The sequence below is a fragment of the Macrobrachium nipponense genome, chromosome 18 (assembly GCF_015104395.2).
Source record: "Macrobrachium nipponense isolate FS-2020 chromosome 18, ASM1510439v2, whole genome shotgun sequence".
Taxonomy (NCBI): Eukaryota; Metazoa; Arthropoda; class Malacostraca; order Decapoda; family Palaemonidae; genus Macrobrachium; species Macrobrachium nipponense.
In genome coordinates, this window is record NC_087211.1 from 29,452,862 (window position 1) to 29,468,116 (window position 15,255).

The 15,255-nt window shown below is 36.9% G+C and overlaps 1 protein-coding gene across 1 annotated transcript in view; it reads right to left on the reverse strand.

Annotated features, from left to right (window-relative positions):
• Positions 1-6,984: 6,984 nt before the first annotated feature.
• LOC135196943 (peroxisomal N(1)-acetyl-spermine/spermidine oxidase-like) overlaps positions 6,985-15,255 on the reverse strand; it is a 39,116-nt gene continuing 30,845 nt past the window's right edge. Inside the window, exons 7-12 of the mRNA XM_064223788.1 lie at positions 13,812-13,946; positions 13,184-13,399; positions 12,448-12,564; positions 11,421-11,608; positions 10,674-10,800; positions 6,985-7,551 (exon numbers count right to left, since the gene is read on the reverse strand). Of these exons, the coding sequence (XP_064079858.1) occupies positions 7,426-7,551; positions 10,674-10,800; positions 11,421-11,608; positions 12,448-12,564; positions 13,184-13,399; positions 13,812-13,946 (909 nt within the window). The 3' untranslated portion in view covers positions 6,985-7,425. The remainder of the gene's footprint in view (positions 7,552-10,673; positions 10,801-11,420; positions 11,609-12,447; positions 12,565-13,183; positions 13,400-13,811; positions 13,947-15,255) is intronic.

Below are 15,255 nucleotides of genomic sequence, written 5' to 3' on the forward strand. Positions count from 1 at the left end.
TTAAAAGCTTTATTCTGAATGACTTAAAAGTTAAACGAGTTGCTATGTATTTTACAAACAGATAGTTTTGTGCTGCGATTTGTCGTAACTGCATATTTCCGCTAAGTACTTTTTTTTTTAACAATGTTTACTTACATACTTCAGTCGGTTGTTGACTTGTTTTATTGCTATCTGTGACCTCATTTTGGTTTCTTGTAAAAGTTGCATTCTTAAAATTGTTTAGTACCCTGAAGATGACTTTTGAATAAAAGTTGAAATTCTTGGTACCGTCTCCATTTTCACGTTAGGATCTCCTATATATATATATATATATATATATATATATATATATATATATATATATATATATATATATATATATATATTCTAGGATGAAAGCACAGTGCAAAGAACGTCCAAACATAAAAAGGCAGCCCTTGACACCTGCAAAGATGAGCCAGAGCTGTTTTGAGAGAGGTATGTTAATAATTATAAGTCTTGTTTCGCAGGACACATGTTCTAGATTATATCTTAAAGGAAATTATAGAGCGTATCATTTGGTTTCGTTCAGGTCCAAGCTTTATCACTCTTTAAAATTTAAAAATTTTTTTTTGTATTTTCTTTTGAAATTAATAAATCTAGTTTAAGTTTTTAAGGGTGATATTGATATCCTTATGAAAATTTCTTTTTATATAGGGAGGCTCATTTACCATTCTTTTTAAGATATTATTAGAAGGGACCATGTCTTTAGGCCTGTTCGATCAATAACAAGATTAGCATTGCAACACCAAATACCAACAAAATTGTACATAAACACTTTCATATATATATATATATATATATATATATATATATATATATATATATATATATATATATATAAAATGTGTGCAAGTGTTTAAGAGTCTGTTTACCCCGGGTTTTTACATTTTTATACTTGCAGATATTATGCTACAAATAACACACGGTTCTGTTATTCTGTTACTTGTTAAAAAAAACTATTATCTTTTAATTATTTTGTTACCAATTGCAAAGAAACTTTTGAGAGTTTTTCTTTTTCTTTGTTTTCTATCGCTGACCAATTTTGAAGTACCGGAGTGTATTTTTGAAACCATGCTCCTAATAGGTATTTACTTTGTTGGTGTGGATCGTTTTAATTCGCATTTAATATTCTTAAAGTTCATAGATATTTGAAGGTCTCCTAATTTTACTGTCCTGTATTTTAGCCTAAAGGAAACTTTCCACCCGAATGCAGCCTAGTCTCTGTTACAAATAGAAAGCATGAAGACTTGCCTGAGATATTTTATATTGGACAGTAATTATTGCATTACGCAAATTAACAATGGTTGTTCCGTTATTTTAGTCACTTCTAAATTAACACAATTAAAGCGTCAGGAGTCATTGATCACGTGTAGCCATAACACAAAGTTATTTTTTTCGGGATATGGCGACAAAGAATTCCCGTGTCGTACAGGGCGACCTTTGCTGTCTGAGGAGCTGTTGAATTCTGTTTAAAATGACTTGATTTAACATTAATTGATAAATGATTCCGAGAAAGAAATCCTGATTTAAAGTTTTGCATATTTCATCATTATTAAGATATGACGGCATTGTTGCTGTGTTAGACACGAGCTGGATTTTGGGACGTAAATAAAGTCAAGTATCGTGTCTATGGCCCGGCTACGGACCTGCGGGCCCTGGTTAGCGGCATGTTGCAAGAGAAGCAAACTAACTGTTTACAGTCCTTCTAATTGAGTGCCAATAATCCAGCTGACTTTGCAAAACGTAAGTTGAGCAAGGAGATTTTGACTGATATCAATACTCTTACAAAATCAGAGGCTCATGTTTCTCTTATTTGCTTTAGGGTGCTGAAGAATATGACCTTTCATGTCTTGCATAAGTCATTGCTGAATGTAGGAAATACTTACTTAGATCTGTCATCATCCCAGATAACCTTGATCACTGCCGGAGTTTTATGCTTATTGAAATTTTAGTATTGTATTTTATGTTCTTTTTCTTGTAGTTCAATAATTTGGTTTATCGCGTACTAATCGTTCAAAAGGCAGCCTTATAATATAGCCTGAGTTGTTCTCCATTGTGAGTTGCGTCTTTTTCTTAAATTTTTTTTATTTACACTTCTCACATTGATTTGTCGTATGTATAGCCTTGTCAGAGAATACCGTCCTGTAACCTGAGCTCTTTCCCAAAAGTTGGTCATTTGAAGTTTTCTCCTAACCGACGCATGAAGTTCATGCATCTTTTACTTGAAGAGTAGACTGAAAGTTAAAACTTATTTATAGCTAATATCACGGAGTATCTACATGCAATCATGTCTGAAAAATGTGTAAATACGTACGTTATATGTTTCTTCAAATCTGTATAAATTACGCGTAGTGTTAAGTGGAAACAATCTCCAAATACAAAATTCTTTATGAATGCGTCATCGTCATTTATTCCGCACCGCATTTCTCCCATTATAACAGAAAGGCAATTTACTTGAATCACTGCGCCCAACTCTTTTGATGGTGTTTCAGGGCTTCCGAAGAGTGGTCAAAGAGATTCAGGTATGAACTGAATACTTCCGCTGACACGCTCGCAGTTCAGGAAATCCGTTTCTTACAAATATACCCCTATGGGAAGAAAGGCTCTGCTTGTTTGATATTTTGACTCTTCGTTACTCTTTATTACTGAACAAGATAGTCATTGCAAGTTATAAAATCAAAGTATGTGATGTCCCTTGATTAAGAAATATCCTTAAAGGCTCAACCCAATGAAATCAAAATATGTGAGAAGTGACTGGTATTACATGCTAGACCAGGCGTGGGCAATCTTTTGGCATCTAGGGGCCACACCTTCATTTATCCAAGTGCCCTTGGAATATTTTCATGCATCAAGCATTGTGCTAAACTGCAATAACGGTAATTGCAGTATTTTTTTTTTTTTTTGACATTAGCTAAATGTTGTACAGTCACTCTGGAAATTCTGGCACCCTCTTCAGTGCATTTCGGACAAAAGTTTCCAAAGCAGTAACTTTCACGAGGGCATCCTTTACCATGTCATACGTGGCCTACTACAGGGAAAAGCAGACACATAAATAACATGATGGGTGTCATGTTTTTCATAATCAAATGTCTTTAATGATTTCTCTTTTGTTCTTTTTGGTTTTGAGAGAGAGAGAGAGAGAGAGAGAGAGAGAGAGAGAGAGAGAGAGAGAGAGAGAGCTTGGTGGGGTGTAAGCTGCAGTTCTTGCGGCTCTTGAAATAAAATCCCATTCTTTTGTCGTTACTATACGTATCTGCTTGCCAATCATTGTTGCGACTGATTACAACATTGTCCTGTAAGATATGGGGTAAATAACATATTGAATATAATATGAATAAATATATCTATCCGTTCTCAACAATATATTTAAAGTCAATAAAACACTTTTCACATAGACCTATATGTTGACTGTAAGAATTAAATGTAAATAAAATAAGTAGATAAATGAATAAATTGGGTGTTTTGTCAAAACATCACTATATAAAACCATAAGATAAAGTAATTTAAAGATCCGTGGCGTGTCCCCCACCTCTCTCTCTCAATTACTCTAGTGTGAACACCCATTGCCAATTAACATAATTATCTCTTGGACATTGAACCCCATTATCTTTTCATGAATATTTATCTCGTCCCGTTTTGGTCTAAGGGACGATTCACCGAACGATTGTCGTTATCGACACACACACACACACACACACACACACACACACACACACACACACTATTCAGACAGTATGAAAGATCTCCGCACCGATTTTAGTCTGAACAAAGAAGGGACGTCAGAGGTGTGCGATAGCGTTAGAAGCTGTTGCTGCCGCCTACGTTGTGGCAAATTAGAAAAGCCAAAAAAGAAAGAAAAGAAAATTTGTGAAAATGGTTGACTACGAGAAATTAACTTTCTCAGACTTCTTTGCTCAAGGAACTTGCTCCAGAATCAGGAAACTGGTTTAATTATTTACGTATGGACGAGGAAACTTGCTTGAAATGATTATCTTTTGTCTCCTGCCATCCAAAGACATAGCAGTTCTTTATGCAACTCTATGAATCCTACCCAGAGTTCCCTATCCGCGAATGCAGAATTCATTTTGTGGTAGTCTAGGTTTACACACTACGTCTTTACACTCAAGGGTTGCTGAGATACTGAACATATCGTCAGACAAACATACATTGCACGACCTGTGTATGACAGACATAAGTCGCAAGCCAGCGACCTACTCGTGACAGATTCCCGCCGAGATCGTTCAGACCATGAAACTCCGCCCATTCTTGGATTCAGACAAGCCCATACACAAAGTTTTTGGGAACAGTACAGGCAATCATTCAGACAATCGTTCATACCATCGTTCAGTGTATGGGGCCTTTAAGTGTCTCCCAGACCGACTTAATATGTCTTATCATATGCTCCCTGGTCTCGTTATTACTTGCGTTCCATTTATTAGTTATATCAAGGTATATAGCCCGCAAAGATTTTCAGTGGCATTTAATTCGGGTGACTTTGCTGGCCATTCGATTCTAATGATTTGCTGATATTCTCTGAACCATTCTTTTACAAAATGGGCATTATGGACAGAAGAGTTGAATATGACAACAATTGGTTCTGGCTCGGGGATTAGCAGGGCTCTCCCTGTAGGCAACAAAACTTCATCTAGAATACTAATATATTGGGAACTGTTAACTGGTGCATCTTTTTCAGTGAGTTCCCTTGGACTACTGGCAGACATCCATCCCCATAGGGCTCTTCCGCTCTTCCGTGATGGTTGCATATTTTCAGGGTAATTAATACTTGAAAGTAATAAAAGGACTATAAAAGATAATGAATCAGATCATTAAGATAAATGATGTAGAAAAGTATTCATAGAATGATTTGCATTTAACTTACGAGAGAAGCATAGATGGATCATTATCAATCAAAGGAAAGAAATGCTAGAATAAAACAAAATAGCCCTTAAATATGCACTGACAGTAATATCTCTGTAATGAAATAAAACCTTAATTGGTTCATATAATAGACCTATGTATACTCCAGTTCATTTGATAGGTCTATAGCGATGGTTCTTAAACTTTTTACCTGGCACGACCCCCACCCCTGAAATTTTTGCCAACTATAAACTATAAACAATACGTTGTCTATTTGTATACTATAATGCTTCATTGCTTTTATGAGTATATGGATGAATTATAGATCTTTGTTTCTTACTCTAAAATTTGTTATAGATATGCTCTGTACTATATTCTAAATGAAAATTTATATATTTTGACTTTTTGGCATCTTTTGAGATAATAATTAGAAAACACATGGAAGCAGTGATAATGCCTTTGGCAATTTTGCAATTAACATCACAGTTTAAAAAAATAATAGGCACCCTGCTTGCGCCCCCCTTAGAAGCTCGTAGGGGGCGCGCACCCCAGTTAAAGAATCACTGGTCTCTGGTGATATGAAGATCAAATCCTTATCATAGATCTATAATGTTATAGTTATTTTTCATAATAGGTTTATAAGGAGAAGTATAACGGTCTGTTTTTTCTAAAAGACCTATTAATTACATAAACCTCTAACTCGTATGACAGGTTTGTGTCATTAAAGCCTTCATTCTTATAAACGGACCATTATGAATGAAGCAATACGATTGTTATAACAGCGACGTAATTGTTGTAAAATTAATCTCAAGTGACATCTTCTTACTGGAACTGTTAGGCCTATCTTTTTAAAGTCTACGTAGTGTTTTATTTTATTTTTTTTATTCAACTTGTACTTTCAAAACCCCTCTCGACCGAAATTTAATTAGCTGACGCGTCATCCTGGGCCGCCAACGGTTAAGGCTGCAGTGAGCATCAGTCGAGAAAGTTTTTTCATTACAAAAGATGACTTTGCTCCAAAATTCATCAGTCATTGGATAACATTGCTTTATAACTAGGAAAGAATGGTCTTCCTTGTGCTTGATACTCAATAGCAAACACCAAAAGGTCGACGATTAGAATGAAATTTGCGAACACTTGTAAGAGTATTGGCCCCTTTACTATACATACCCACACGGGGGAAGAGATAAGTCTAGAAGCTGCTGGCGAATAATTATACTCTAGTTATAGAACTTGCCTTTTCAATGAAATATTTTGCCGTGTTAACAGCGCTGGAGTTTCTGAAAAGTATCTCAGCATGAGGCTGTCGTCATTTGCTAGTTTTCCCTGTTATCTTGATCTCACATTTGTTAGCAGAATTAAATGTGGAATAATTGGACCCTAGCGTTCATAGAGTATTCTTTTGTCATTATTACTAATCAAGATAAAGATACTAACAGTATTAATGCTGTGCCAAGAACACTTTATTTTTCAACATGATTTTGAACAATGAAAACTTCATTTGTGTAAGTGTAACTTTTCTTTTTATTAGGAGGAACCGTTAAATGTAATTCCCTGTGCAGTTGAAGCACCTTTCGAGACCTTTTGTATCAAACATTTCAACTTCCTCGGCAGGTGGATATCTTTAGATCATCCCTGTACCTGTAACTGAAACACTCAGAGAAGGTCGTCAAGGGTTCCAGTCAAGCGGCCAAACAAATCAGTCGCTTAGAGTTTTCAAGTTTCTTTTTTGCCTCTCCCTATTTGCTCGTCACCTCCTGCAGTTCAGTTTTCTTCAAGAAGTTTCCTTTTCTCTTGATTCATTTTGTCAAGGGATGGGTCATAGGCAAAGGAAAAGTTGATTAGATTTTCAGGTGAATCTGGATTTAGAAGCAGATCCAGTGTTTCTTATCTTTTTGTTTGTAAGCAGGTCCTCAAGATATCTCTAGAGATGAGATGGATCTGGACCCGTATGTGGATACCGGATTCCCCGCTCCAATTCTTTCTTATTAGTATAGAGAGATTGTTTTAGATTTTTTCGATAGAAATCGGCAAACTTAGAGAAATCAGAGCCACCAAAGAAAACAAAGGTATTTCACAAAAAGAGGAAAGTAAAATAGAATAAAGCACACTGCAGGGAATTTATTTATTTTCTCAATTTCATTGCTTACGAAAAACAAGGCACTAAAAAGATCAGATCGCTCTATGAATGGCACCTAAACTGGCGACAAGAAATCAATTGAGCGAGTGATGGCAATACTCACGTTCAAAAACGATGGGTTAAATTAATGCAAAAATGAAATAATGGAAGATGGTAATTAACGAAAGAATAATGGCAAAAAGAAATAAACACTATTTTAACAGTTCTTGTTGTCAGAGCTTCTGTTTTTAAACTTCAATGTTCCTGAGTACATTGAATCCTAATTTATCAACAATTGAGTGAAGTAGAAAATGTTGAGAAAATAAAAAAAAAAAAAAAGAGAAAGAAAAATGAACCAAAGAATTATGTCCACATCAGTTCTCAGCGGCCATGCTTGACGTCCTGTGGTAAGTTGTGATATGACCAAATCAGCGTCTGCGCCTGCGCCTGATGTCTGCTTTGATTGCTCTTGCTGCGTTGCCGCCACTCAGCATAGCTCCATCGACGGTGCCATAGCGGGTATTGCTTGTGTGTTCTCCTGCCCAAAAGATGACCTGGAAAATTAAAACATTATTCATTTATTATCATTATCATTATTATTATTGAAGATATACCGACTGTAGTGCAAGATAAGTTTCAAAGACCATTCAATACTCCTTTGGCCTAGGAGACCAAAACTCTACCAACGTACTATATATAGGATGGAGGTGATATGATGTATGTCAACTCGAAGGTCAGTGGAAAAGTACTACATTTAAAGTCTACTGAATCGGCAAAGTAAGAGCAAAGCTTACTCACGTTCGGTGCTAATCCATTAAGTATGAGAATGTCTCATTTGCCGGGATTTTGGACGAAAAATTGGCCATTAGCCAATTTACAGTCACGAAAGAGGTTTCTTGACCGCGTGGTACCCAGAGTTACTACCTATATAGGTAAGTGGTCATACAGTGGTGATTCATACAGCGGTGATACTACGTCAATCGTCTGATGCCTTTTACTTTGAATGAACTGATGCTGCCTTAAGATATTTGTCGTGATTCGTGTAAGCACTTTAATGACCTTGTGCTGTCAGGACATTATCAATTGCATTATTAGAATGTCGTAAAATTTTATAACAAAATGTATTATCCAAATTTGCATCCGCATTACTTGAATGGAAAGGATTATCTCTTATTTGGCAGAGTTGGTAGGTGCAAAATTGAGGAACATTTCATTGTCAAAAATGCAAGCGACTCCTAAGAAGCTATTCAATACCAAGCTGAGTGAACAGCTTTGAAAATGATTCCCGACTGGATGACTGTGTCTTCTTCTCAGTCTTCATTTCAATTTCTACCAACCCCAAGCTCTCTCTCTCTCTCTCTCTCTCTCTCCTCTCTCTCTCTCTCTTTGCATTCTTCACGGTTTGTCACAAGTCACGTCCGCTCTCTCGCTCCCTCCCTGTTGCAGTCATTATTATTTGTCACAGAGTAGCATCTAAGTATATCTTAGTTTAACCAGCCCACTGAGTTGATGAACAGCTCTCCTAGGTCTGGCCCGAAGGATTTGATATTTTTACGTGGTTAGGAACCAATTGGTTACCTAGCAATGGGATCCACAGCTTACTGTGGGATCCGAACCACATTATATCGAGAAATTACTATTTAATCACCAGAAACAAATTTCTGATTCTACGTTGGCAGAGCGGGACTACCGAATCGATAGGCAAGCACATAACCCACTCGTTCAGCGACAGAGTAGCATCTAACAATGTCACCGAAACTAAATATTGACTATTACTTATAGTGATTTGTTATTTTTTTTCTGTTCTCTCTCTCTCTCCTTATAATTTTTTTTTTTACATTCATCATGGTTTGTCACAACCGCCCCCACCCCCTGTATCTCAATTTCTTTCTCGCTCTTATCATTAGTTTCCAAACCTTGCCTCGTCCGAACGACAGAAGAAATGACGTGACTCCGACCAAGGAAGCGGCACAGAAAGCTCGAATGCTGTTAATGTAAGGTAAAAAAAAATTCCTACCTTTCCTTTTTTTTCTTTTAACCAAAAGGACTTTCACTGCACATTGGATCTTCAAAGCCCATTTACTTATTAGTTCCTGGGCTTCAGAAATTGTCTCCATAAAAGCCTGACCCAGGTGACCTGTTGATATTTAAATCCATATCAGCTCCAGGGTTTCACCCTCGTTTGGTTCCTACCTGGTATGGGGTGTACCGAAATTTCTAATCTATTGTTGTCCGCTTTTTGGCTGCAGGAGTCAGTCTGCAAAGAACGCTCCCACAGTATCGAATGCCAATAAGAGAAAAAAGAAACAAGAAGGAAAAGAGAAAACAATAAATAAGAAAAAAACACAGGGGTACATAAACAGCAACATGAATCGGCAAATCTTTCAAACTGATGAGATTGGGTCTTCTGCCAACGCTGTCGGAGCCCTGCTTCCAGTGTTGACCTCAGTGTTGTAAGCAGAACTTTGTTCTCTAAAAATAATGAACTCGGTTATTTCCTTTCACGTTGTATGCACACAAGAAATGGCTTTTCGTTAAAATGACGGCTTCTTTTTAATGTCAGGGAAATGTGAATGTGATTGACATGAAATCATGTTTGTAGCAAATACCTACAATCATACCTGGGTCGATTGCAGCCCTTATAGTGACGTATTAACACTTGGCTACCTCTGAAAATACGTGAATGACAGAATGCATTAATATCCAAGGACTTATTATAATTTTTTTTGTCCCAAAGCTCTAAGGACTCCACTTTTATGCCTGGGTCCGGTTCTAGATCTGGCACACTTCATCCATTATAGAATCAATTATTTTAAATCTTATTTTCGCTTCTGACTGTTGTGCTATTTCAACGGACATTTTATATTACTTATTTGTTCCAGTACTATAAATTTAATATGTACATACACATATATATTTATATATATTATATATATGTGCTTGTATAATATATATATATATATTATGTATATGTGCTTGTATCATATACATATATACATATATATATATATATATATATATATGTATGTATAATATCTGCTTACAACACTCAGGTCAACTTTGGAAGCATAGCTCCGACTGCGTTGGCAATGAAGACCCAAGTTCATAATTTTGAAAGATTTGTCGATTCATGTTGTTGTTTATGTACCCTGGTGTTAATTTTTTTATATATCGTTTTTCTCTTTTCTTCTTGCTTCTCTTTACTCATATATATATATATATATATATATATATAATATATATATATATATATATATATATATATATATGTGTGTGTGTGTGTGTGTGTGTGTGTGTGTGCGTATGGCAAAAGCCAGACGGCGAGAATCTTCTGCAACTGATGCAAAGGCTGAGAGTTGCACCCTCACCCCCGACTTTCTTCCCTTCCCGAACATGAAAAAAAACGGCTCCTCTCAGCTATTCACATCCAATATAATCAAGCTGTAACTGTAATCTTCTACAAATTGGAGGTTAGTTTCTGAATATATATCTTTCGAAAAGTCAGGTGTCCTTGAGGGAAAGAATGTTAGATTCCCTTCTTGTAGACCTCTTGAACAGCTATCAGAACTTTTGGTATGTGATAGAAGTGAGGCGAAACGAACGGAGCGGGAGACTGAAGGGCGAAATTCACCCTTCAAGGTTGTCCCTGCCGTTCACGTCAACGTCACGAAATTACCTTCCCAAATTTGTTGGTGATTGGCACCAGGAATGGCGCTCTGGATTTCAGGCCCAGTCGATCCCCTTCCACTGTGACGAAAGAGTTGTAGGATCCCCGCATCCATAAATTCTTACCCCACTGGGATCTGCAAATATAAAGAAACAAAAATAGATATGAGTACCATGTTGCACTTTTGGTAAAGGAATCTTGTCAATTATTTTATTTCTTAGCTCCTTGTCTACTTTCCGTCTAAGGTTTCTTGTAATGTACGTCAAACGTTGCTCACAGATTATAGTAAAAAAAGCAAGAGTTTATTAGATAAAGTAGCGATAAAGTAACGATGAGTGGCGATTTAAAAAAAAATTTGTCATTCTGTTCTAAGATAGGAAGTCGTTACATCCTGCAGATGACAGCGTCGTCCAAAGTGTCGAGGGAAAATGATTTCAGACGTTATACTCCTGTTTCTTTCTTTCCTTCCTTCTTTCTTTCTCTTTTTGAAGCAGGAAACGTGAAGTGTGTTTGAAGGTGATCGTCGTTATAAAAGTGGCCATTAACCTGGTAGGTAAACTGCCAAGTTGCTATAAAGTTGATTGCTTAGTCATGTGTAATAAAAGTGGAGAATAAAGACAATGAATCGGAACATGATCGTGTTTCTTGCGAAGGCAATAAATATTCAAAGGAGTGAGTATATGCATATGGAAACAAAAGCTGAGAGATATGAGAATCAAGAGAAGGCCCTTTGCGGCAACTTTAGAGGAATATGACCTCCTGAAGAATGTAGGCGGTGGGATGTCCTTCTTCGTCACTGCTCGAAGGAAGCGCAGCAGGTGATCCTTCACTTCTTGATCTGAAAGGGCCTCCATGAGCAGGGCGTGGTTTCCCGTGAGAAAACTCTGGATTATGGGAGTTTGTTGGTGGATGCTCATGTACTCCATAATGCCATAAAGCCAAGTCTGGAAGAGTGAGTGAGCATATGTTTTTACATTTTCGTGAAGAGTGAAATAGTCAGGATTTTACATGCCCCGACAGTGACCAATGTTAAACAAATTAGTGAACAATTTGGGATTCTGGTATTCCTAATGTGTGTCGATAATGCAAACACGTCTTAATCTCCCCCTGAAGGAAATAAAGCTGTGCTTTAGCTCTTTTGGGCATCAGCTGAGACCCACTTTTTCAGGATGACTAAGGGGTATCATGACACCTACAAAGTATGTGATCATTAGTATGACATCATAGGTCACCCACCCTCTCTTCCGCTTAGCTGCGCTGAAGCTTCTATTGGCAAGTGATTCAGTTTGTTGTTGTTGGATTAAGCCAGCACATAGCACAGGCTCTGACTACTCGAAAGATATTGAATTATGGTGTTCATCAGATGAAAAGAAAATTGACGGCAGTGAATCCCGGTAGAGAAACAGCTTCAAGAAGGAAAAGAAACAATTGCAGAAAGAGAAAATCCCTAACGACTTAATAGAATATTTTTGTCTTAGCAGAAAGAAGGTTGCAACTGTCTCGAGTTGAATAAGAAAGTGAAAGCTAGAATTATAATGTTCCAGTCTATGTAAAGCTGAATATTATGACACCATCGGCAATTCCTAACCTATTTCTGTGTGTACGTAACTTGAGATTCCAGTCATAAAAGTAACACAATTGGAGAAATGCAACGGACTCAATAAGAGCGTCATTTTTCATTAGTTTTTATCCTGAAACGTCATTGAACAATAATTACGAAATATTTCGAACGATTAGCCACTGTTTTCGTGGTATTATTCATTTCAGAGACTTTCCACTTTACCTCATTCGCGGGCAGCGTCTTTGCAGTGAAAATAACGTTCAAATCCAGAGGATCAGACCCCCACCACGGGCTGTTCCATCCAATCTGGACTTTATCTGCAATACCCAGCTCGATTTTCTGTAAGAGAGCAAATGCTTTCAATGTTACTGGTAGACATTTGATATATATATATATATATATATATATATATATATATATATATATATATATATATATATATATAGAGCTGATGCTGTGAATCAGCGTCGGCAGTGAGTTCACAGAAGTTCACGTAAAGACAGAGAAAGATCTCACACCGAAAAGATATGTGTATGAGGGACTCAGATCAAAACACTAATAGGAAATAGAGTTCAACTGAGTTCTCAGCTGAAATATTATAAGATAAACAAATTATTGAGTTCTAGTATGTTGCTGAACTGAAGTGCAATAAATTTATTTGACTCTTAAAACGAAATAAGACATGTTAAAAAATAGAGCTCTCACAATGTACACGTTAGGAGTTTCCACATTAAAGTTTAAAAAGCCGATTGAGTTTACGGTGAAATAGTATTACCAATACTCACACATCAAAGTATAATCATCTGTGACTCTCAAAGATCAAGCTACTGGAAATTTATGGAGTTCTTGCATAAAGCAATAACAGTTAACAGGAATGACACAAAATTCAACTTTTTCATCTGATTGTCACGCTGAAAGGTTCTCAGAAAGGAATTTGATAATAGTCAGGTGTTCTCACTTTAAAATTGTCGCTGTAGGATGTAGGAAGGGCTGGCGAGAAGAGCTTGGCGTGTCTCTCCTTCAGGTGCCCAACAGACGCTGTGACGAGGACATAATCTGCGGTATAAGCTTTCTGTGCAGACGTCACAACGACAGCCTTACGACTCGAACTTGAATTCCAGAAGATCTTGCAGACTGGCGAGGATGTTTTGGTGATGTTTGAGTCAATGCTTTTCTGTAATTAGAGTCATGGGTCAGTTTCCTGGCAAGCTTAAAGGAACGAGAACCTGTCGATATTGAACTTCAGATGTTAACTTTGCACTACTCGTTGCTCTGAAGCGACTCAGTAGTATCATAACATCGAATTTTACATACCCGTTATATGCTCCCTCATCATCTGGTAATTAAACTCCAACCGATTGATCGCCTATTTTCTACTGATATGCTCTCCTCACTTCCTGTTTATCAAACTCACGTCTCCTAATCACCTTGACAGTCACATTATCTCCCCACAGCACCATGAATATCAAATTTGGTAACTTAATATTGCCCTAATAGAGCCATGGTGGCATATCTTCGTTCTTGTACTAGTTTTTTTTTTTCACGCATTTGTAAATATTCATTATATTAAAAGATTTGTAACGCACCAAAGTATAATTAATGAGGGTGTCATATCCTGCTGCCCACTGATTCCACTCATCCAAACCCCAGTCAGTGAAGTGGTCAGCGTCTCGTCCGGACTGATTTCTCCAGTCGTAGGTTCCTGTATCCTTGACCACCCACTGCAAAACAAATATAATCATATCACATATAATCGCCAACGACCATAAAGTTTGTAATGCCTAGTATGTTGTCGAATCAATCAGTTAACCTTAGATAAAACTGAACTTCAGATTACTGCCTGTTACCACATCAACGTTTATTTATTTAAGGTAACAATTCATAAACTATGTGTGCACCTTTTATTATAAAATAGTGAAAGAAGTGTTATGCAGATCGTTAGTGTTTCAAGTTCAGTCTATGTAGTTGGATGTCATTTCAAATCGCAGAATCATAAAGAGTAAAGGAAACGAAGTCCAATGAGGAAATGATTTCATCGAGGAGGAAGACTTTCGGAAAATGACACGCGTGTGGATTTTATCGGAGGCAGACAGTCACAGCCGACTGTTGCCACAACTATAAAATCTTGCTCTCGTCTGTTGGTTTGACGTGGAACAGTGATATCTACTTCCTGTCGATGCATGATAAGAGAGAAATCAGTAAAGAGAGACAAGAGGAAGAAGGCGAGAGTTCTTTATATAAAATGTGCAAAGAAACAGAAATTTAGTATCACAGACTTCTGTGATAAGACCTATAAAAACTCTGTTTTTTTCATCTGTCCATCCGCCTGTGGTGTTTTTGTATGGCAACACTGCGTCCCGGGCTTTAGATAGTTACATTCAGCTTACATTCAACGATTATAATAATATCCTATTTCGAATATTAACGGTGTAATTCGCATACAGTAAATTATTAAAACACTTTTCAGTTGCAAATGTACACCCAGATATCCTTTTATTTACCTAAAACTTACGCATAGCGTTACTATCTAAAGCCCGGGACGCAGTGTTACCATACAAAAACACCACAGGCAGATGGACAGATGAAAAAAAACAGAGTATAGTGATCAGAACAACTACATGTAGCTACAGTAATGTGCTTCTGTATAAATTTATTTATAGAATATACAAAAGTCATTATCAAGGAGTTAGTGAGTCTTGATTTGCATGGTTTTAGCATTACTGGTTGATTTTTATGGCTAAAAACTTCGTTGCTAAAAGAAAAAAAATTAAGGGTTGGATTCAGCACAAGTATTTATTCCAGTATAATGAAGTGGCTGCACTGTTCGAGATGCTGGTTAGGATAAGATTAAAAGAGGTTGTGGGCCTATACCAATCTTAAGTTCCCTGTACCATTGCTGTAGCTTTTCTGACTTGCACTGCAACCTTTCCCAAGGAAGTACTCCTTGGTTGATTTATCATCAGTAATTTGTTTTTATTCATTCTTTCACAAATGGGTGTTTTTTCAGTTTAAGCTCTCCTTGCAGTTAAT